This window comes from Haliotis asinina, chromosome 13 (assembly GCF_037392515.1).
Source record: "Haliotis asinina isolate JCU_RB_2024 chromosome 13, JCU_Hal_asi_v2, whole genome shotgun sequence".
NCBI lineage: Eukaryota > Metazoa > Mollusca > Gastropoda > Lepetellida > Haliotidae > Haliotis > Haliotis asinina.
Genome location: NC_090292.1, coordinates 41382359 through 41408099, shown reverse-complemented (window position 1 = coordinate 41408099; position 25741 = coordinate 41382359). Strand labels below are relative to the sequence as shown.

The 25741-nt window shown below is 41.7% G+C and overlaps 1 protein-coding gene across 1 annotated transcript; it reads right to left on the bottom strand.

The window, feature by feature from the left end:
* Window positions 1-281: 281 nt before the first annotated feature.
* On the bottom strand, window positions 282-23185 carry LOC137259810 (deleted in malignant brain tumors 1 protein-like). Its single transcript, XM_067797427.1, has 16 exons — window positions 23062-23185; window positions 22091-22214; window positions 20288-20435; window positions 17851-18032; window positions 16893-17043; window positions 15272-15447; window positions 13312-13468; window positions 11771-11949; window positions 10891-11035; window positions 9912-10072; window positions 8792-8964; window positions 7689-7824; window positions 6334-6551; window positions 4186-4308; window positions 2936-3198; window positions 282-639 (listed from the first exon to the last, which is right to left on the bottom strand). Exons 1-16 carry the CDS (start codon window positions 23074-23076, stop codon window positions 387-389), a joined length of 2604 nt encoding a protein of 867 aa, XP_067653528.1. The 5' UTR covers window positions 23077-23185; the 3' UTR covers window positions 282-386.
* Between the last annotated feature and the right edge of the window lie 2556 nt (window positions 23186-25741).

The window sequence follows — 25741 nt, the reverse complement described above, 5'->3', positions numbered from 1 at the left end:
CAGTTATAAGGGTTACAAGCCCCTGCGAATATATACTTCTACAACGAAGAGTAAGGGGTTTGGCTAGTCAGTCTCGCAGACATGTTTGATGTATGTCATCCAGTTGTTGAGATGATTGTTTGTCTGATCCTAGGTCTAGATTTTCGTAGCTCTCTTAGCGTTAAGATAGTCGTAGGTTAATGAATGGCACTTACGACTATCTTAGAGCCAAGAGAACTTCGAAAATCTGGGTCCAGATGCGACTATTGCAGAATCTTTGACAAAATTAGTAAATACTATTATGATGAAGACTTCTTTTATTTGGTGAACTTCGTGAGTAAATAATGTTGGTGATTTTAACACGTTTAGGAGAGATAATTACGATTTCGTGATTTAAGATAGCACTTTCACAGAAACATATCCAATTTCTTTGCGATCCTGACAGAAGTCCGGGAATAATCGGGTTCCTCTCTACGTCCATGAGGGCTAGTGCTGCACTGATGATTACAGGCCTGACTATTGTCATCAGCTAAACAGTATGTGACGTCACAGGTCAGGTAAACGGAAGTGACCCCTGCTATGAACTCTGCGGCTTTGAAATGGAACACAGTGGCAGAAGATGTCTCGGCAACGATGCTCGTGTCGCTGTCTACAGGGCAACTGCAAAGTGAAAGTCATTATTTCAAAATTACAGTCAAATATCTTCTGGAGCAAATCATTCACTCCATGTCTGTGTGAATAGTAATAAACCGACACGCCAGACAAAGCTTTGGGCTGGTGAGGCTCGCGTTGCGCTACTTCCGGTACTTGATTTCCGGTGACAAGCGTATTCCCAGGGCTCCCACCATGAATGATGAAATCACGGAATAATCTTGTTGTGTTTCATATCCAACTAATCAGTGTCTCTAGTACAAGGGCTTATGGCAACCATCAACAAGATATTGGCTATAAGTCAATAAAGAATAGCTAACGGGGAAAGGATGTTTAATTTTTGTTGACATTGTCATGTCATGATAAAAAGGCGTGGATGGACACGGGAGATGGGAGGCTGTATTTACGATATCAAATTTCAGACACAGTAATATATGTTCAAAGCACCCTGGTACATACGTTGTTGTGTCTTTGAAAAATTAAAATAAAAAATTATAAAAAATATAATATCAAATTTGAAAATACAATATTTGTCTGGAAAAATCAGAGATATTTTTTCAGACAAATGTGGGAACACTGATTTAAGAACCATTTCTGGTTCTAAAATGCGCGGTCGCCAAATCTAACTACTAGACCAGACCAAGTGTACAGCTATGATTGTTGATTGTTACAGCTGTTGAGAGTCTTAATCGTTGGCTAAATTGGGGAGAGTAAGATCAGAAATTTCTTATTTCTGCAAAGTCGATCGCTTCCTTAAAGTGAACTGACAAGCACGAGTCCATTCGAAAATGTATGAAACGTTGTTTGTCACTGGAAGTACCACCCAACGTGAAGTCTCTGGAAGTGAATTGGCCTTCTTAGGGGTAGTCTGTTGTACAGACCCTGAAGTATAAATATCCAAGAAAGCCCACGCAAGTCTAGAAAATATGGCAAGTCTAGATTTCCATAGCTTCAAATCAAATGAAGCTGAAAATGAAGAGAGTCTCAGGGCTCCATTTCATTATATTATTTTTTTCACTATGAACGATTTTTTTCAGTAAAATATGTTCATTTCAGAGACTAGCTGTTAGTCTAACTTAGGGGCTATATTGGTGGTTGTTCACCGGTCATGAGGGGGCCATGGGTTGAGGTATCCCCGATGTTTGTTTATGTTCCCTGAGCCCGTATTTATCTTACCAAACACCTTAATGTTAATTTTGAACTGTATAAAGCATGAATATCGGATCGTACACTTCAGACAGCATGTGTGAATCAAACGATTCGAATCTTGAGACCTTGCTGTTGTTGCCCGTAGGTTGTTAAGTAAATTCGCCTTCCTAATATTGACAGGGACTACATTTGAACGTGTTGTCAAAATTTATTTATTGGAATGCGCGGCATTTTTTTCGTAACCATCGCAGATATGCCGGACGACGCAAGAAAAACAGATGTAGAGTTATCTCCCTTTCATCGATTCGCATTCGTAAAACATCGGTAATTTCAGTGCATTGCGCGATCCAATGTTATTCGAGATAACTACCACAAAATACCGAATGCATTGCTTTTGGCAGTCGGGTGTATTGCAATACACCTCGCTTGTACGCGGGAAGCATTCAAAATAGTAGACGAGCGCTCAGCCAATCTGACAACGACATTTATGTGTGAGGTAAGATAATAATTGATGCTGATGTGAGACGTTAACCACTTGGGTGAAACTCATGACTCAGAGTCTGACACCCCTGACTGACGTAGCTCTCCACAGCGAATACCGAATCCTGTTATGCCAGACGATTGAGCACTCTATGGACACAACAGACACCTGTGTTGCTACTAATTTATCTCCACATCTGTAGAGAACGAGATTAGAATGCACCCGTGGATATCCGGGTATTTTAGACACCAATTACGATAGGTGTATACTGTCTATACTACCAGTATAATGAAGCACCAAATAAATGCAGTGAAGATCCCGATTAGAACTGGTCTTCAGTAACGAACAGTTGTGGCAAGAAGCCACCAGCGATATCAGGTTGTCAGGTCTGCTGACTTTGTTGACACATGTCATCGTATCCCAATGCTCATTATTTTAATCACTTGGTTCTCTTGTTCAGACAACAAAATAATAAATGTGTATCGCCTACATTGTAATTACATCATTTCGTTGTTTAGGGGCTGTATGGGTTAGCCTCGTAGTTTAAGCTTTCGCTCGTCACTCCGAACACCGGGTTCGATTCCTAATATGGGTACAACGTGTGAACCGAATTCCTGGTATCCCCTCAACTGGGATATCGCTAAATGCGGCTTAAGGCTAACCTCACTCACTCACCCTTTTCTAATCAGGTCATAACCAGTCGAGCTTGCTGGATCATCCTTAAGGGAACATTCCTGGAGTTTCAGGCTTGCCTGGAAATTGGCACTGAATTCCACTTCCGCATACAAGTCACTCCCGAGCTTGACTCTGATTGGCTGACCTTTCACCTCGTTATGAAGACCTCTGTCGCTGAAGATCCTGACGACGGCGGGGTAGTTGGACGTCGTGTTCACACCAGCGTTGTTACTCTCGTTAATGATGGAGTTGTTTGTTTTAGCCTTGAAATAGACAAAAAGTTTAATTTTTTGCACTTACGAAAATAGAAATAAAATGGGTTTGGGCGTTTTTTGTTGTTGTTTACTTCATTAAAATAGGTAGTTTTAACAACTATTAAAACTATGATGTTCACAAGAAGGCCTTGGTCCCCTGATCATCATGATAATACCATTTTACAGGAAAAAATATCAAACATTTGCATATTATGAACGCATTTAGAGACATGTAACTACAGTCAGCAATGGTGTTAAAAACTACAGTTCGTTTGGGTTCAAATGAGAACGATGAATAATTAAGTAACTCGATTGGGATAACTGCACAAAACAAATAAAGCATATGGTTTTGAAACCTCTGTACGCGACACGATCTGATATGTGACGATTTATGATCGATCACAGAAAAAGTTGTTTAAGAAGTTGTTTATCTATCACGTAATATTTTCACTCTTCACACGCAGGGGTGACAAACGGCTGGTGAAAATCCAGTGTTTCGCTCCCATTTTCCTTGAGCAGAACAATGCTAGGGTCGTGTTCTAAATACGAAGTATTGGAAACACTTGAGTCAAAACGATGCATGCTTGAACAAATTATCATGAACTAGCTCATGAAAATATTTCACAAATGAAATGCTAAATATAAAAGGTAAAATGTTTCTCGGGCATCGGCGCGTCATTTTTATTTGTGCGCGTAACCATATTTTATTGCCATTTAAAACAAATAATTTGGACTTTGCCGCGTTCCCATCATCCATTTGTCCCCTATAAGAATGAGTGTCTGTAAGAAGGAGTGTGACTACATCTACAACTCATTAACACGTGCTAAACTTCCCAAGCTGTATTTCTGAGAGAAACAGAAAACTCAGATGTGTTCTTCCCTCGTCACTTTTTTCTATAAATAATTAAAAAAACCAAAGTCCTACCATCCTCGTCACTTTTGAAAAAAATGTGCCCGAGAAACATTTAATTATATTTATGCAGGCCAATACTTGACCGTGGCATTTCGCTTGAATGCACAGTCGATATCCACGCTCCAGTCGGTGATGTAGTCGCCGGGGTTGGTGCCGGGGAGACTGTACACAACGGATGTTTTGTAGACGATGAAGTCGTCACCCACCTAGTGACAGATGATGTCATTTGTGAAAACGTAGTCCAGACTCACTCAAAACTTTCTGATGAGGTACTAAGCAAACAATGGTATAAGCGCTAATAGAATATACCCGCACGGCCAAATACAGCTTGTTTGGAAGATATAGGGGGCTGCTCTTGAAAGCATCACACAGTAGCATCGTACATCGATGTCACTGATGTTTGCTGACACTTTTACAACAAGCAGACGATGTGTGACTTGAAGAAGACTCATATTTTCCCCTTCAGTCTCTTAATGTAATCAACAAGTACGCTATTGTTTAATTTTTCTGAATTAATCGTATAAAACTTAAAAAGAAAAGAATATTATTATTATATTCAGCTGACACACCTCTCGTTGGGTAGGAAACCCATGACCTGCCCATCAGGTCTTAATTTAGTGGATAAGGAAAATTGCGGAAAGTACCGAGCTTTGGGGAAAGTAGAGTCGGCAGGGTTTCAAAACGAAATCTGGGATCAATATGGAATTTGAGACACGTCATCCGTATCGCGCCCCTGTATTACTATTTAGAAGATATTTGGGGGTTGCTCTTTAATGCATTGCGTCGGAATATTCCAGAATTATGACATATGGATAATCGAGTTTAGATCTGACAAGCCAGTGACTGACATTATAAACAACGATTCACGTCGTCAGGTCACGATGACATGTTGTGAGCTATGACAGTGGGTTTGGGGTGGTGGGGTAGCCTGATGATTACAGTGCTCACTCATCACGCCAAAGATCCGAGTTTGATTCTCCACAAGGGTACAAAGTTTGAGGCCCATGTCTGATGCCCTCCGCTGATATTGCTTGAATATTGCAAAAAGCGGCGTGAAACTAAAAACACTCACTCAGTTAATGGGTTAAGTAGACTATCACGACTCTTGGAAGTTCATTGTTATGTTTTGTTTGTTCTTTATGTAAGCAGACCTGTGAAGATTCGGGTTAGAATTGATCAATCATGCTCGTAAAACGGGAAAACACAAGCCATATACAAGTCATCGTATCTCAGTCGAGCAAGTCAAAACATTGCTTAAACAACAGTCTCGTTTCCTCTTGACTGGGTTCCATCCTTTTGAGTGCGATAAAGAATCCAATTTTAGACAAATTCATTTAACTGGGTCCATAAATATTAATCATTATGATTTGATACACCTTTCTAATCCTTGCAAACATGTCATACAGTGAGCTCTGACAAACGGAAATCGTGAAAATCTCAAAACGAGGCTCTGTTGCGAGAAACGTTTGGCTGTCTGATATGTCAATCTCTTTGTGCGTTACAGAACTACATTGAATAAGCACACAAAGCGCAGAACAGGTGTAACCAGTGAGCCAGATGCAGTGTGAATCATTTTACGACCTCATCAAACAGGGACAGTCTGTGACGTCTTTGTCAAGGTCATGCTGCCTGCACGCCGCAATAGAATATAGAAATACGATGTTATTAAAGTTTAAACTTAAAATTCATTTGCAAATAACACTTTCTTATGAAACAAGGAATTGGTCTTCCGTGTAACCAGAGTTGTTTGTGGTATCTATTTGGATCGTAGGTCATTGTTTGAATGAGAGTCGTTTCGGTATGTTGATGAATGTTCACGCTGTCAATCACTGTCTGGTCCAGACTTGATTTAATGTAGACAACAGTAATAGCTGAGCGCGGCGTAAAGCAAGAGTCACACATTCTTGCTACACGACAGAAGAACTGACAAGCCAGTCCGGAACTGACGTCATGAGCATCATTATACACAAATAACCAACGATGACATAATCCAATTCGAAGAGTCCGAGACCATGAGATACGTCGTGGGCTACCAGCTGTTACTGCAAGTCGCACCGTGAGAACGCACCTTAAAAGCACCACAAGCTTAATTCATTGCCTTTGAGAGCATTGTTAGTGCTCGGTTTACAGCGACAAAAATATTGTTAACGTTATCAGTTAGTAAATAACCATTGTTGAAAGAACTGTACTTGTGGGGCTGTGGTTAGCAGTATCTGACAGAAAATACTGGCCTGTCTTTGCGTTTTGCAGGAGCCGTGATTTGCAGTTGCTGACCACGTGTTGCCATGGGTTACACCTGTACACGTGACGTCACCGAGATGTAGGTGTGAGGGGTCGGTGTTGGCAAACGCTGCCTTGAGTTTCGGAAGGTCCACAGAAGCTGTGATGGCATCCGGGGTGCACTGTACGGAGATTGCTTCTTCAAGTTCCTTAGGGCCACCCATATAGGCTAAAAGCAATATCAACAGTATCAACATCAACACAATCTGAACATCAATACGACAGCAAAAATAAATATCCACTTCTTCTTCGCTACTACTACTACTGCTGCTGCTACTACTGCTACTACTACTACTACTGCTACTACTACTACTACTACTACTACCACCACTACTACTACGATTGCTGTACCAAACCAAATTATGACAGCTCGTTTTTTCTGAAAGATTTTCTATGTGCCAACCTATATTTTTTTTAAAAAATATACTGGGTGGCGTGTAACTTTTTATTCACGGTATACTATTGCTAAATGCTACGGCTACTACTGCTGCTGCTACTACTTCTGCTACTACTGCTGCAACTATTGCTATTGCTACAGCTACTGCTACTATTACTGCTACCACTGCTTCGGCTATTACTAAATCTGCCACAATTACTTCCATCACTATTGTTGCAGTACTACTATTTTTACTGCTACTGCTACTGCTTCTACTGCTACTATTTCTGATACTCCTGCCTCTGGTACTCCTCTTCTACGTTACCAAGGCAACCAAAAGTACTACTAATACGAAGTTGAAGAGGAAAGGCGACAGCAACAGTATTTAAACAACATCAACAGCGAGACACAAATAAACTGAATTTTATGACATTGGAATTAAAATCTTGAATTTTAACCGTTTTATGCTCCCCATTAACCAAGACTTGACCAGACGAAACAGTGGTCCATAGAAAGAGCACTGATCCACGCGGTTATCGTGCGATGAAGCATTTTACATTATACATAAGATTAAGTGAGTGAGTTTAGTTTTACGCCGCTATCAGCAATATTCCAGGTATGTGGTGGCGGTCTGTAAAATTAATAATCGAATCTTAAAAGAATAAGCATCGATGTAAGCAATTGGGCCATGATGACATGCGTCAAGTAAGTCAGAGAGCCTGACTACCCGATCCTGTTAGTCGCCTTTTACGACAAACATGGTTGATATATGATATATCACTAATTCCACATGATATTAACAACAGATATACCACGACCCAGTCAACTGAAGCGGTACAGTACTCAGCCAGGCCGAGGCCAGGTTGTCGAACGAACGTACCAATCATAGGGCAAGCATCTGTTCCGTCTGCCTGTGATTTGTATACCTACTTTGCCAATTGAACTGGAACTTGGCACCTTTGTGGGCCTTGAATCTGATGTAGAGATCCTTGGTGAAGATGACGTCAGAAGGTCCTTGGTTGCCAGAGATGGATGACAATGGGGGATCCATTGGATCCTCGCGGATCTGAGACAGGCATTATAGCTACGTGTTATTATTTATGTTACTTATGAAATGGTCGTGTAAATCAATTTTAACTGGCTTTTCTCTCACAACCACAACAAAACCATCCCTTCGAGGTTTTTGTTTGTTTTGTTTGTTGTTTTACGGTGCATTGAACAACATTCCATCTGTATGTCATTTCCCAGGACACCCGTTTGTAGTCCCTTCCATCAATGCCCATTCTCGAAAACCCGTGGTGACCATCATCAGTATCGTCGTTACTATCTTGATAAACAGGCAGTCTTGGAGTGAGTTTAGTTTTACGCCGCACTCCAGCAATAGTCCAGCCATACGGCGGCGGTCTGTAAATAATCGAGTCTGGAACAGACAATCCACTGAGCAACAACATGACCATACTATCCATCTACGGAACTGGGTTACAACGACAGGCGTCAACCAAGGTAACAGCACGGGTTGTAGTGTAGTGCATTCTGTGTTATGAAGTCAACGAGCTTGCTCGTCCAATCCCGTTAGTCGCCTCTTACAATAAGCATGAGGTGTGGAAGACCAACTCTAACCCGAGTCTTCTGTTCGCAGTAAATGTGTAATGCTTATCACATTTGCTGACTAGAATACCCACCATCGGAGTGACCTGGTGATTAAAGTGTTTACTCTTCACGTCGACGACCGGTGTCCGATTTCTCACATGGGCGCAATGTGTAAAACCCATTTCCGGTGTTCCCGGTAGTGATATCGCTGGAATAGTGCTAAAAGCGGCGTAAAACCTCACTCACTCACTCACTCAACCTTCTTTATGATCATATCGAGGTTATCGTGAACTAGAGGAACTATCATGAGCAGTAGTGTACCAAGGTGCCTCTTTTCACACGAGATCTCGACATCCAGGTCGTGGCTGCACGTGCTGTTCTCCCACGCGCAGTAGTCAATGGATGGCTCGTCGCCGACACAGTGAAGGTTCTGACTCACTCACCGTCATATGGCCATCCTTCCCTAGGTGCAGGTCAGTGAAATAGAACCTGTACCTCTGCTGCTGACCCGTGGTCCTGATGTGGTACAGGCAATCCACGTCGCCGGTCACCGTCGCGGGGTAGTTGTCTGACGTGATGACGCCGCTGTCGTGACCGTAGTATTGAAGGCCACAGTCTACACAAACACGTGCATTTCATTGCAGTATAGACTGATGTGTCACGACGCTTTAACGTGAACATTCAACAAAAAAACCCAACAAAACCAACGGAACAAAACCAAAACCAAAATAAAACAACAAAAAACAAAATAAAAAGCAAAACGAAACAACAACAACAACAACAACAAAACAACGAACAACATATAAACTTAAAAAACAAACCAAACCACAAAACAAAACCAGAAAAATCCACCAAGAAATGAAAGCTAAAACAAGAGAATAACACATGCATTTCAAGAATATCATGGTAAACACGCGGCAAGAAAGGCTATAGAATATTCAACATAACAATGTCCTCTGGCCTCTGCTAGAAGTACTAACACAATCGAGTAGTGCTGGACACAACTCATGTATCTAACACAATCTAGTAGTCATGATTACATCCTTAGAGATTATAACTCTGAGCAGGCTAAGGCGTCATTGGAAAAACAGTCAGAAACTCGAAAAGGTCAATTTTGATAAGGAACTTAGTATGTTATTATCAACAGCACTTAAATTTCTCTGAACTACTTGAATCTAACTTATAAAATCATGAATGCATAAATAGTCCCGCAATGTGGTTTCGAGTCGTAATTTCCATTGCGTCCATGTATTTTGTTTGTTTCAGTAATGAATCAGTATTTCAATATTTTCACTTTCTGCTTTGCTGAAACATTCACAGAGTTTTCACAGGACCTATTACATCGGATCCGTGTTTAAACATTTCAAAATAATATTAAAATGAAACATACTATAATAATCGTAAATTTGGCAAATGCAATTTGATTTTCAAGGTATAAGAAATACAGTGAAAGTATAGGCTGAACTGGGCTTGACCTAGAAGTAGGAAAAAAGCCTCAATATCTATGATACTTTGCTGAAGGTGAAATTTATTTGCTGGCATTTATCATCACCTTCAACTCACCAAAGCAATGTATCCCAGCATGCTTCGCGTTGTGATCTGTGGTCCTTTTGATGTCACACTGGCCAATGTGGAAAGCGTAGCTCGGGCAGTGTAGGGATACAATCGGAAGATGACCCGGAAAACGGAAGTGATCCGCCGGATATATGCGTGGAGTTGTGTCCCTGGACGAAATTACCCAGAACTCTTTGTTCATTGCATGCATTGCAGTGCAGCAAAAGCCAGCGCTTTAATTGTTAGTTTGGACCCGTGAAGTTCCTGGGCAGAATTCGCCTTGTGCAATCCGTAATGGTCACAAGAGGGCACTATCGAGATCGGATGGTCAGGATCGCTGCATGTCATCGTATTCCTATTGTGTAGATGCTGATCACGTGATGTCTGGTCCAGATTTGATTATTTACAGACATCCGCTAAATAGCTGGACAATTGCTTAGTGCAGCGTTAAACCCAACATAAATGAACATGTGCATGATTTAAATACATTGCACGTAAAACCCATGCTTGGTGAGAAAATTAGGCACCACTTGATAAAATAAAGTCACACTGAATACTGGGAAAGTGTGCATTCTTTTGTGGGCATTGTTTTGATGGTTTGGAAACATTTCTTTCTTTTAAATTTATCTTATAATTTGACTTGGATGTTCCAGGAGTTACGTCATTTCCTGTCAGGGAGACGACAGCCTCAAAAGATTGGTCCGACTGTATCTCAAGTAAAGAATTTGAGTGACAGTTTTCCGGAATCGATCTTGATGCAAACTTTCCAGACTCGACCTTGCCCTATGTATGAGAGAACTTGAGCTGTTCCTTCAAATGGAAACTTTCCAGACTCGACCTAGACCTCCCTACGCACTCCACTACAGTCTGCATAACAATAGCATGATAAAATCTTCTCCACGGGCCACGGCGTTGCGAATTTGAATATATAGATATAACGGATATTCACATGAGGCACAAAAGCAGCTGTAACTAAATCATCACTCACTGAAATCCCATAGTAGAACAAATTGCTTTAGCTTCGCTCTGGTTCACAGAGGCACTGTCCACCGTAGACCAGCGTCCGTTTGATAGAATTTGGACTGTCCCTTCAAATGGCAACTTTCCGGCTGTGACCTTGACCTCCAAACCTTCTGTTATAGAGAAACAAATGCATTAAGATTTCCTAGCTAGTAATGTTTCTGGTGTTCTTGAACTGCATGGCTCCGCTTTTATCTGATGAGTATTGCGATTGCGTATTTGACCCCACTAATAGATCGTTGCACGGCCACTGCGCAAGTTTGTGTTAGTGTGGTAGTAATGATAATCAAAAGGTTCGTAGTCGAACTATATTCTCGATGTTTGGAAAACTTCCATTTTATAGCTATAGTGTCTAATTTAGGACAGTCATCGTCCAAATATTTCTAAACACCCAAACATCTGTATCCAAGCCGTATGGGACTTATTTGTTATTATTTTATCTCCATTTTCAATCTCTATCACCACCACAGTGTACAATGTCTTGTTAGCTATCGTGTTTCTCTTTATCACTCCCATTAATTACTGTATATGACATTTACGGCCTTTATTGCTCACCCCCCTTGGTTGTGTCTGTCATCACTGTAAAAGGAAGTCCTATAGTTTCTCTATCTGTCCATTGTTGAGTCCTTGCCTGTTCATTGTTGTCAAAAACTGCTACTTATATGCTCACATCTATATTCTCAAAGTGGAGTCCGTTATTTCGACTGTCCGTGTAAGGACGACCGCGAGCAGGATTTTGTCGCTCATAGGAATCGCCCCGGTGTTGAGCTGAAGCTAAGCTCCAACCAGAGGCTACGTTTATAAAGGACCACGTTTTGCATGAGGCGCTGCTCCATGTCCAGACCTACCAGGGGTGCAGTCCACAGCCCCCACTTGTGGTGGAAAGGTGGGGCAATCGTTGCTGTCCCGGATCCATCTGCCACTGCACTCTCCAATGTTAGACTCGAACCCAACACAGTATAGCTGTAGCATGATGTTCGGTGCTGTAGGTGACACGGGCATTGGCGGGAGGGTTCTTCCTCCTTTGCTGGCGTTAAAAAGAGGGGAGATAAGAAAAAGTAATATACCTCAGCGTGGTTCCCTGGGCCTGTTGAGTGATCAGTATCGGGGCGTTAGCTCACGCACAACAGACCCATCAGACTATGATCTGTGTCGGAGCTTTAGCGCAGGCACAACAGACCCATCAGACTATGATTAGTGTCGGAGCTTTAGCGCAGGCACAACGGACCCATCAGACTATGATTGGTTTCGGAGCGTTAGCGCAGGCACAACAGACCCATCAGAATATGATCTGTGTCGGAGCGTTAGCGCAGGCACAACAGACCCATCAGACTATGATCAGTGTCGGAGCTTTAGCGCAGGCACAACAGACCCATCAGACTATGATCAGTGTCGGAGCTTTAGCGCGGGCACAACAGACCCATCAGACTATGATCAGTGTCGGAGCTTTAGCGCAGGCACAACAGACCCAGGGAACCAGGCTGAGTTTATCTACGCATCATAATGAGTAAGTGACTGAGTGAGTGAGTGAATGAGTATGTTCCAGTAATATCACGGCGGTGGACACCAGAAATTGGCTTCACACATTGTACCCATGTGGGGAATCGAACCCGGGTCTTCAGCATGACGTGTACGCTTTAACCTACCCTACCATTCCCGCATCAATGTGAAAATAGGGAATGAAAAAGGTTCGAACCTGACAACTGGTCTACAAAAGAATGCAATATTCCGGCAATAATACGGAAGGGGACACCGGGATCGGGCTTCACACATTTTAGCCATATGTGGAATGAAACCCGGCACCCCGCGTGACGAGCGAACGCCTTAACCACTAGGCTACTCCATCGACCCTGTGGCACCAAGCAAAAAAAATGAATAAACTAAACAGCAGAGCATGATCTAAGGTAAAAATACTCTCAACAGATCTTCCAAATTTGCCATCCGTTCTCTGTTATTCCCAAAGATATTTCCATGTGTCCAAACGTTACTGTAAAAATGGATGGAAATAGAAAGTAATCTGTTTCTTGATCAACTGTCGCACCAAGCGTGAAGATACGGGTAAGAGTTGATCTTCAGTAATCCTTGCTTGTCGTAAGAGGGGACCAACGGAATCGGGTGGTCAGACTGGCGGACTTGATTGACACATGTTATCGTACGCCAATTGCAAGTTCAAGTTCACTTGAACTGCCTAGATCTACTGGTATGATGTCAATCACTGGATTGTCTGATCCAAATTCGATTATCTACAGGTCGATGTCATATAGCTGGAATATTGCTGCGTCAATCACCGGATTGTCGTGTCGAAACTCGATTATTTACACACCAGCGTCATATACCCGGAGGTGGAATATTGCTGCAATAAACAAACACACGAACACGCTCCATCTACCTGAATCCCATACTCCGACAGACTTGGACAGCGTCCGTGCCGGAGAACCACATATCCCCACCACACACTGATGCAGTAATGTTTCTGTTGGTCAGATGCACCTCGAACCGTCCCTTCCACGGCTGGGGTCCCCCCGTCAGGGTGATGTCATGGACGTCTGAAACACAAGTGAGTGAGTATTGTTTAACGCGGGGAGTATCGGCATGACAAAGTCATAGCCTCACTTGTCTTATTGATTGCATCCGTGAGATATGATCTTGTTCACATTCTACACTTTCCCCTTCGTAATCTTGATAACGTTTTCCGTATCTCACTAATGTATGCATTTCCTTATTTAATATCTGTTCCTTGTACTCACGCCTTCAGCAACCCATGCTTCCCACAAAAGGCGACTATGCTTGTCGTAAGCGGCGACTAACGGTATCGGGTGGTCAGGCTTGCTGACTTGGTTGATACATGTCATTGGTTCCCAATTGCGCAGATCGATGCCCATGTTGTTGATCACTTGATTGTCTGGTCCAGACTCGATTATTTCCAGTCCGCCGCCATATAGCTGGAATATTGCTGAGTGCAGCGTAAAACTAAACTCAATCCCACTCAGTGTCACAGCCTTATACACACATAGCTTATCAGTATATACTGTGTCAACTTCTTCTCCCCTTTTTAACCCATGACTTATTACACTAGAACACTTTTTATTTTAATAACATTTACCCTATATTTCCTCGGGACACATTCAATGAAGATAACATTTTCCCTATATGACCCTACGACACTTTTCATGTGAATAACATCTAGCATATATTAACCTAGGGCACATTCAATGAAGATAACATTTACCCTTTAGTACCCTAGGACACTCATGTGGGTAAGATGAACCCTTTATTACCCTAGGATGCATTCTATGTGGATGTAATTTTCTCTGTAATACCCTAGAACACTTTTCATGTGGTTCGCATTTACCCTATATTACCCTAGGATATCTTCCTTGTGAATAACATTTACCCTATGCCACCCTAATACCCTTTGTGTCTGGATAACATTTACCCCTTATTATCCAAACAACTCAGTGGATAACCTCGACGCTATAGTATCATATAATATGGATAACGTTACCTTATTTTACCCAATATGCCCTAATACGCTATATTATATTACCATATAATCTGGATAACCGTTACCTTATTTTCCCCAATATGCTCTAATACGCTATATTATATTACCATATAATATGGATAACCGTTACCTTATTTTCCCCAATATGCCCTAATACGCTATATTATATTACCATATGATATGGATAACCGTTACCTTATTTTCCCCAATATGCCCTAATACGCTATATTATATTACCATATGATATGGATAACCGTTACCTTATTTTCCCCAATATGCCCTAATACGCTATATTATATTACCATATAATATGGATAACGTTACCTTATTTTCCCCAATATGCCCTAATACGCTATATTATATTACCATATAATATGGATAACCGTTACCTTATTTTCCCCAATATGCTCTAAGCTTGAACACATTATAGGAACAAGTGAACAGGACAGCTTCTCTTCATCATCTACTTTCAACACAGTATCATACACACTCTGCCCTGTACCTTCTTTAAGTCCAAACTGTGCTGTAGTTTTAACTTCATATGCTAGTTTTAGACTCAAATTGTGATACCCTAGTTATTTTACCGTACATTGATGACGGGTTTTATAATATCTACATGTTCTGTATAATCATGTTTATTCTCGTCACGATATTGCTGAAATATTGCCGATGTGACGTTAAATTATAGCTCACTCACTCACTCACTCACTCACTCACTCACTCACTCACTCACTCACTCACTCACTCACTCACTCACTCACTCACTCACTCACTCACTCTACCTTCTTTATGATCATATCGAGGTTATCGTGAACTAGAGGAACTATCATGAGCAGTAGTGTACCAAGGTGCCTCTTTTCACACGAGATCCCGACATCCAGGTCGTGGCTGCACGTGCTGTTCTCCCACGCGCAGTAGTCAATGGATGGTTCGTCGCCGACACAGTGAAGGTTCTGAATTTTTGTGGGATGGTTGCTGTTCCCGAACTGGCTCGCGGGAACCATTTTGCCAAACGATGTCCTAGCGTACAGAAATATATATATTATCAACATGAAATGATTAAACACTATCAAGGGATTGGTTTTAATGGTTGACACTTCAACGTACACACAGCCGCACAGGACACATATGCATGCACACAATCACGAAAATACACTGGCGAGATTTCATTTGAACTTGGTGAACATATACTGATCAGCAAAAGAAACAACTCAAGTCAACTCAGGTCAGATTTTGTTGTTTTATTTTGTTGTTTTTTAAAAAGAAAAGAAACAAACATGAATGTCATTTTTTATGAATGTCATTTTTAGAAACTTGCGTTTCTTTTGCTGCTCAGTATATATTATACTATGCTAAAATATTCACCGAACACCACAAGAGCATAAAAAATAATGATATATACGCCATATACACCGTATATTGTGTTTTATCGTATGACATTGACGTGTACGAAGCTATGATGTCAAAACATTAATTACAGAACAGTATCGTCTCCTGTTTACTGGGTTCCGTCCTACTGCGCAACTTAGTGCGGTCACCAGTCAAGAATTTGTGTTTTTTAAGTGGATGCATAAATATTAATCAGTATATTTTGATAAGTCATACAGCGTGCTCTGTCGTACAACGAGCTCTGACAAACGGAAACCTGGAAATCGTGGAAAAAGAGGCTCTGCGGCTAGAAAGGTTTAGCGGTCTGGTGCGGAACTGATATTACATCAATCTCATTGTGCGTCACAGAAATACACTGAATAAGCGCAAACGACACATAACAGGTTTAACCAGTGACCCAGATGCAATGTGAATCATTTTATGACCTCGTCAAACAGGGGCAGTCTGTGATTCCATTATTAATGTATGCTGCCTGAACCTCGACATAAAGTATAGAGATACAGTGTTATTAAAGCTTAAAATCAAAATTTATTTGTAAATGCCATTTTCGTATGAAACAATGAATTGAAATTCAGAGTAACCACAGTTGTTTGTGGTGTCTCTTTTCACTTTCACAGAAAATTCGGATCGCCTGACAAGTAGGTCATTGTCAGAATAGGTTAATGAGAGTTACGTTGTTCCATTATGGATTCCTGCGAGTGTTGACCAAGCTGAGCTGAGGGAGGGTGGATAACTAAGTCATTCTGTAAAAACTCATTTTGGTTTAGGACCAGACCAGACCAGACCACACCAGACCGACCAGACCGGACCGGACCGGAACGGACCGGAACAGAAGAGAACAACTGGGTGAGGATGGATGACAAAATAGAAGACCCTAATAAAACCTCATTTTGCTTTTGGAATGGAATAGATAAAGGTACTTCTGTTTCACACTGTGGGGAAGAAAAAGAACTTGTCTGCATTTAAAACTACCGTATTATCTGTATTGGAAGATATAGTTTCATTTACTCTCTCTTTATAACCAGAAAACAGACTGTCATCGCAGGGTGAAACTCGGCAGGGATCCATCCACTTACCAGTACTGGTTGAAGGTGCACAGCATGGTTATCTCCCTTTGTGTGATCCCCTTATTACAAATTGTCCCCCACGACCCGTAGTAATACACCTCCGGTCGTCCAGCCGTCACCGGACGATGTCGGGGTTGAGTGAAGATGATGCCTAAATCAGCTGAAGATCAACAACAGACACCCGTGAAGATCAACAAGAGATTCCAGTGAATATCAACAATGGATACCCGAGATGATCAACAGACATTCGTGAATATCAACAAGACACACGTGAAGATCAACAATGGACACCCGTGAAGATCAACAATGGACACCAGTGAAGATCAACAGCAGTTGCACGAGAAGATCAACTCAAAGACGTGTAGATAAACAACAGACCCACATGAAGGTAAACAATTGGCACACATGCATATCAATGATAGGCACCCGTGAAGATTAAAGACAGATAATAGTGAAGATCAAAGACATGTCTTTAGCAACGAATGCTTGTCGTCAGAGGCGACTAACGGGATCGGGTGGTCAGACCCATTGATCTAGTTGAGATAGGATTTAGAGATATAACGCTATCTGGGGATATTAAAATGTGTTTGTAATAACCGGAATGCTAAAGAGAATAGGACAGAAAAAATAATAATACTTTCAACGACACTGACTGAATGAAATAAAGTCAGTCAGAAAGAAATTGTTAGTTTACTTGTTTGTTGCATAAAGCCGCAATCAGGAATATTCAAGCGATATGACCACGGTCTGTCAATAGTTAAGTCTGGAAGAGACAATCCAGTGATCAACAACATGGGTATCGATTTATGCATTTGGGATACGATGACATGTGTCACCCGATCCTGTTAGTCGCTTCGTGTGACAAGCATGGGTAACTGAAGATCAACCAACCTGGATCTTCTCGGATTTCAGAAGAAACTAAGAAACAGGAAAACTGAGAAACACAGATGCAGGTGATGCAACTCACAGATGCAGATGATGGCGGCCTGTCCCTTGCTGCACACAGATCTGTCGGACCAAATGGATGCAAACCCTGGACATTCAGTCATGTCCATTTCATCACCCGTGCACTTCGGCGCCACGTTGAGGACTCTGGGGTCAAGGTCACCGCCGAACATCGACGAGTTGGCAGAGTAACCGAACATGTTACTACAGGAGAGACGTAACGTACGCTTAACACGGAATACGCAATGTACGTGAGCTTAAGTATCACAATAAGTACGGATAATGTGTGACGCACTTTTGTGATATAATTTCATGCAATACACGCCTTAGGTTATGAATGAGGCTTATATCATTGTAGCATACGGCATCGGTTGCTCAGCGTGCCGTAATTCGCTGTCCACTGTTGGGCCCTTTGGACACACCATAAACTTTTGATGAAAAGTTTGCCAGCTCCCTGACGGCCACAGCAAGAGAGTGACTAGTTTCACGGAGCTTTTAGCAATATTACTAAAATAACTAATTATGGTCTTCACACTATAACTGGGCTTCACACATTGTACCCATGTAGGGAATCGAACCCGGGTCTTCGGCGTGACGGGCGAACGCTTTAACCACCCGGCTCCCCCACCGCCCTGACCACCAGAGATCTGTCCCATAAGCTACAAGCCGTGATATATCTGCGTGAGTATCACAGCGAGTTAGGCCCAACTCACTCATACGTGACACATTCTCTTTTCAGGTTCAAATATTTAACATAACAACAACAAAAATTTTAAAAAGAAGAAAAAAAAACATTAAAAAAGTAGGGGATATTCCATTTTGCATCATCTAGCCAATGCTAAAGCATATGAGAAAAGGTAATACATAGACATGCAGATGAAACATTTCCAAAGGAATGGAATAAATTGTCACATTTTCCCTTAATTTCGCTTCTTCATCTGTTTCCTCCTTGTCTTCATCATTTGGATGTTATCAACCTTGGAAGTCCAATATCCGAACCACTTTAAGGGCATACATAACAAGAATATATATTAAAGTATGATCTGCCTTCTGACGGTGTACTACGTAAGTATACTGACAACCTCTCGTAGAACAAGTGTTTACACATTACGTATGACTCACTGTGTATCTATACTCACAATCTCTCGTAGAACAAGTGTTTACAGATTACGTATGACTCACTGTGTATCTATACTCACAATCTCTCGTAGAACAAGTGTCTACAGATGACGTGTGACTCACTGTGTATCTATACTCACAATCTCTCGTAGAACAAGTGTCTACAGATTACGTATGACGTACTGTGTATCTATACTCACAATCTCTCGTAGAATAAGTGTTTACAGATAATGTATGACTCACTGTGTATCTATACTCACAATCTCTCGTAGAACAAGTGTTTACAGATAATGTATGACTCACTGTGTATCTATACTCACAATCTCTCGTAGAACAAGTGTTTACAGATAATGTATGACTCACTGTGTATCTATACTCACAATCTCTCGTAGAACAAGTGTCTACAGATGACGTATGACGTACTGTGTATCTATATTCACAATCTCTCGTAGAACAAGTGTCTACAGATTACGTATGACGTACTGTGTATCTATACTCACAATCTCTCGTAGAACAAGTGTCTACAGATGACGTGTGACTCACTGTGTATCTATACTCACAATCTCTCGTAGAACAAGTGTTTACAGATAATGTATGACGCACTGTGTATCTATACTCACAATCTCTCGTAGAATAAGTGTTTACAGATAATGTATGACGCACTGTGTATCTATACTCACAATCTCTCGTAGAACAAGTGTTTACAGATAATGTATGACTCACTGTGTATCTATACTCACAATCTCTCGTAGAACAAGTGTCTACAGATGACGTGTGACTCACTGTGTATCTATACTCACAATCTCTCGTAGAATAAGTGTTTACAGATAATGTATGACGCACTGTGTATCTATACTCACAATCTCTCGTAGAACAAGTGTCTACAGATGACGTGTGACTCACTGTGTATCTATACTCACAATCTCTCGTAGAATAAGTGTTTACAGATAATGTATGACGCACTGTGTATCTATACTCACAATCTCTCGTAGAACAAGTGTCTACAGATGACGTGTGACTCACTGTGTATCTATACTCACAATCTCTCGTAGAACAAGTGTCTACAGATGACGTATGACTCACTGTGTATCTATACTGACAATCTCTCGTAGAACAAGTGTCTACAGATGACGCGTGACTCACTGTGTATCTATACTCACAATCTCTCGAAGAACAAGTGTTTACAGATAATGTATGACGCACTGTGTATCTATACTCACAACCTCTCGTAGAACAAGTGTCTACAGATGACGTGTGACTCACTGTGTATCTATACTCACAATCTCTCGTAGAATAAGTGTTTACAGATAATGTATGACGCACTGTGTATCTATACTCACAATCTCTCGTAGAATAAGTGTTTACAGATGACGTCCCTGTCATTCTTTGTCAACATCTCGGCGCACATAGACCCGTGGTTCCCATCAGTTCCCGTTATAACGAGCCGTCCCTCCCAAGGCCAACGACCCCCAACCAGCTGCACTGTTGCTAAGTAACACGTAGAGAACAACATTTTATGAATAAGAAAGACATGTATTACAACATTGTTGTCATTAATATTTTGCCCGTTAATTTTTACATAAGCCGTTCGTTCAATTGCTTAAGCAGATGGAAGCTCATGGTGGCATTCACCCGATTGTCTGGTCGAGATTCGACTACTTATAGACCACCGCCATATATACTACCGACAGAAAATAAGGGAACCAAGAAATTGAATGTAGATGACTTTGAGTGTGACAGGGTCCGTTATCGTGGCGTATCTCCTAAACGCAACATCCAATGACAATGGAATTTCGCATAATGCATGCCCAGCACGTGCTACTCGTGCATACAGAAGTTAACTCCTGTAAATGTACTGGAGAAGGCGCAATCACTAATGCAATAGAGATTGACACTTACTGACAGAAATGCCTCCGAGGCAGTATCTCGGTAAAGCAACAAAATGGAGAATTGTGGCGATGATAGAGAGGGGGGGGGGGGGGGGGGGGACATCATTATGTGAAGTTGCCCGGCAGATGGGTAAATCAAAAAGTGTAATTTCACGCCTGTGGAATAAGTACCGTCAAACGGGTGGGGTTGCAACGAGACCTGGGCGTGGTAGACCAAAATCAACGACACCACGACATGATCGTCTCATTACGTTAATTGCTCTACGCGATAGGTTTATATCGGCCCCTGCCATCAATAGAGAATTCCGCACACTCACTTGAAGACGCATTTCAACCTCAACCGTTAAAAACCGACTCTCTGAGTCTGAAAGCTCGTCTGAAAGCAAGACGGCCTTTTAAGGGTGTCACCCTTTCAGCTCACCATAAGCGCCAAAGATTGGCATGGGCTAGGCAGCATCAGGGACGGGCTATGCGCCACTGGCGTTACACCATGTTCTCTGATGAGTCGAGGTTTTGCCTACGATTCACAGATGGCAGAAAACGTTGTTGGCGTCGGAGCGGGGAGCGATATGCCAGAGAAGCAATTCTTGACCATGATCGATATGGAGGTGGTAGTGTCATGGTGTGGGGTGGGGCTACACATGACAGATTTGGTCATCATTAACGGAGCCATGACTGGTCAGCGATACGTTGACCAAATATTGCGTCCTGTTGTGGCTCCATTGGCTAGAGTTATCGGCCGAAATTTTGTATTCCAAGATGATAATGCCAGACCACATCGGGCCCGAATTGTCTCCGCTTATCTCCGACAAGAAGGTATCCAGACATTGGACTGGCCCTCTAAGTCTCCAGACCTGTCCCCAATTGAACATCTCTGGGATGTTCTTGGTCGAAGGGTGTACGCCAGGGACCCAGGACCCGCCAACCTGGCCCAGCTTGGTGCAGCTCTCCAAGAGGAATGACGGGCAATACCACGGGCAACCATCCGGAAACTGATTAACAGCATGCCATCAAGGTGCCGTGAATGTGTTGCCCAACATGGTGGACACACCAGATATTGAACTTGACGCCTAAAATTGATTTAGTGGATATTTAAAGCAGTTTCAAATCCGCTATTATTTCATTAGTTCCCTTATTTCTTGTCGGTAGTATAGTTCGAACACTGCTGAGTGCAACGTTAAGGAGGGAAGCACACAAACAAATAAACATGCTCGGGGATTGCTCTCTCACACAGAGGAAAAAAACATAACTCACTCGATGCTCTTCGAATTCGAACTTTTATGTCGACGACGTCGCTGCCAGCGTTGTGGTTATTGTTAATGACGTTACTCGTGACGTTGCTCGCCACATGACGAACGTGTAGTACCAAAACAAATAACTGCAACAGATACCACAGTTCTCAAATAGGTCACACTTTCTAGAAATATATCACTGGAACATTCAACGTTATGTTTGAGATGGCATTCTTGAGTAACACGGAACAGAACTCACCGAGGCTAATATCGGCCGTACACTCAAAGTTTAACACAGACATATAGCAGCCCTAGCGCTAAGGAGACCGTAAATACCATGCTTTAACGTAGACTTATAACACACGTTAGCGCTAAGGAGACCGTAACTCTCATATGATAACGTTGACGTACAACAGTTGTATGGCTCAGGTGATCATAACTCACATTCTTTAACACAGACTTACGAGAGTCGTAGCCCTGAAGTGATCGTAACTTCCATACTGTATCATATACTTACGACAGTCGTAGCACTAAGGTGATCGTAACTCCCATACTCTAACATAGACTTACGACAATAGTAGTGCTTAGGTCATCGAAGCTTCGTAGACTTAAGGCAGTCTTAGCGCTAAAGTGATCGTAACTCCCATTCATTAATACAGACTTACGACAGTTGTAGTGCTAAGGTGATCGTAACACCCATTCTTTAACACAGACTTACGACAGTCTTAGCGCTTAGCTAATCGTAACTTCCATACTTTCATATAAACCTACGACAGTCGTAGCTAAGGTGATCGTGACGGCTGTACTTTAACATAGGCTTACGACAGTCGTGGCGCTGAAACTGCTTTGTTATATGTGGTACTGCTGGCGTGAGCACATTGACGAAGTAAACAGACCTGACTTCGTGTTCCACAATTCCAACCTGACTGGCCGTGACAAAACAGACATACGCAACCTCTTTGAACTACATTGGTTCCAAGTTGATCCACTTACCATAAACACTGTCATTGTACGGCATTACTGAACACCAGGTATATCACGCCGATTCTCGCAGATAGCCGCTAAGTCCGCGATTTCTACCGCAACGCGTACAGGCTTCAAACTTTAATACACAGATAAAGGGCCAAACCTGTTTCCATAAGGTTAATGTAATGTTATGTTCTTACACCGATAAAGAATTCCGACAGCTGCATTTTTGTCCCTCTGACCTTCAGTAAGCACGTCCGGAAGAATTTTTTTATTGCACAGCATTTCTTTTGCCACAACTATCAACGGCTTAGTGAAGTCTTTCGTGTTCTGCGGAGATTTGTTTCCTATTTTCAAAATTATAACTGCGCTCTGAAAGTAGAAACCCAAATAACATCAGAAACACACAGAAACTCCCATCCTACCCCACTCCTCAGGAATATAAAATTGTTTGTCACAAACCCACCTTATAACAATATCTGAAATATGAAAGGTGCAAGTGGGGATATATGAAGAACTGGTTGCTGTTATTAATCTAACCATTGTCTAGTTTTAACCGATAAGCACCCGAACACGTGTGTTTAAATGGATTTTTATATATCAACTTATCTTATCGCTTCGACATCAGCATTATTATGTGTGTCAAGCGTGTTACAGTTTAGAATTGTGACATGATTTGTTTTGGAAATTTTATTTTTTCTAGAAAGATTTACCAGCTTGCTCTCATTGAAAGACATAGAGATACAAAGCGCAGTCTAGTTACTAGTCTAGCGTGCACCAGGTGCAAGTCACTTTTCACAGGGTTCTGAATCAAACATTACATCCATATATTGCGGTGGAATTTGGTCCGTGCAACTAGGTTTTTATCAAAGGTTGCACCTGGTGCAAGAAGGTTATCATTTCTTAAATCGAGCCCTGCACAGTATATTATCAAGAAGAATGAATCCAATAAAAACGATTGTTCTGGGAAAGATAATTATCATTTTCATTAATTAACATACGTCATACTGCCTCCGCAAAGTGAGAATACTAGTATATATTGCGGTGAATACCAATCTGAGATCCGTTAGATCCGGGTTAGAACTGATCTTCAGTGATCCATGCCTGTCGCTAACGGGATCGGGTGGTCAGGCTCTCTGACTTGGTTGACATATATCACCGTATCGGTAGATGTTCATGCCGTTGATCACTGACTTGTGAGTACACTCACTCACTCTCTTCATTTTCTTTCGCTGATATACATTGATGGGTAGATATTGGTGAGTGCGGCGTTAAACAACAACCCAAAGCATACCAAAACCTAGTTTGGATTCGAACCCACACTCTCCGAGCAAGGTTTCTTTAACAAATACCAGCGTCTCAAAACACGCAGTCATCGAGCTGTCAAATTAACAAATCATTTCGATACTCAATGCAACCATTTCTCAGTGAAATCCGCTGCGGACAGCCTCCCACGAGGTATTACATAAATCAGCTGCGTGCAGCACATAAATCTCCATTTTTCCATTCCACGCATGCTTTCAATAGGCTTTGTTGAGAAAAGGATCAGTCCACTATTTAAAGGGGTAGTGAAGGTAGGAAACATTCACGTATTGAACACATCTTATTACATTTGTATCTAAGTATACGTGGGTTCGGGCATCCGAAGGAGGTTAGGTTAAGGTGGCAAGACCTCAAGTAACCGAGTACCACTCGACCCTCGTCCCACCCAGTCCTCTCACACCCACAGACTGGAATAGAAGCTCTCACTCATTCTGCCGACAAACTGTCCAACTGGTGTGCATGTGACATTGAGTTTCGCGCTACGCTTTATACTTTCAGTGAGTGATTGAGTTTAGTTTTACACCGAACTCAGCAATATTCCAGCTATATGGCGGCGGTCTGTAAATAATCGAGTCTGGACCAGACAATCCAGTGATCAACAACACGAGCATCAATCTGCGGGGCCTATTTTACCCCGGGACCTTCACGGATCGTTTATACTTTCAAAATCATTATAAAACAACAAAACATTTTAAAAGAAAAATACGATATAGTTTTAATAGTACGAGGGCGAGTGGATTATCTACATCCATGAACACACAAATTCACGTGTTGCACGAGATATATGCAATGAAATTGCCACGTGATCAAAACGTGTTTTGTAATGAGCGGGTATTTTACGTGCGCTATCTTGTTCTGTGAACCCCTAGAACGGAGTTTGAGAAAGTTCGAAGCGTCATACAAATCTTTACGTTATGAGCTTGATCGGGATCAGAAAGGTTGCCGCTTACTGAATCAACCCATTTTTTTCACCATATCAATACATATGCCGATGGACATTTAATCTTAAACGACACAATTCACTGTTCGAAGATGGCCTGTCAGTCGCGCAGTGTCAGATGGACTTTTGACTTGATACTAATGAAAGTATCATAATCTTGAAGAAAAAGTCAGATACTGGAATAAATCCAAGTTCAATGGATTCGAAAGCAAATGGGTAATTTATGTAAAAGTTGTAAGTGATAAGATCGATCGATCGCTCAATCAATCAATCAATCAATCTATCTATCTTTATTTCGTACTGGAGTGGCTACAGGCCTATAGTACATACTTAATGGGGAATTACATAATAAACGTATTTACACTATAGTGATAAATTTTTTGTTCTAAAACAGCATTTCACAGTGAATGAACATGGCAAGATTTGCAATATATTTGGATTTAC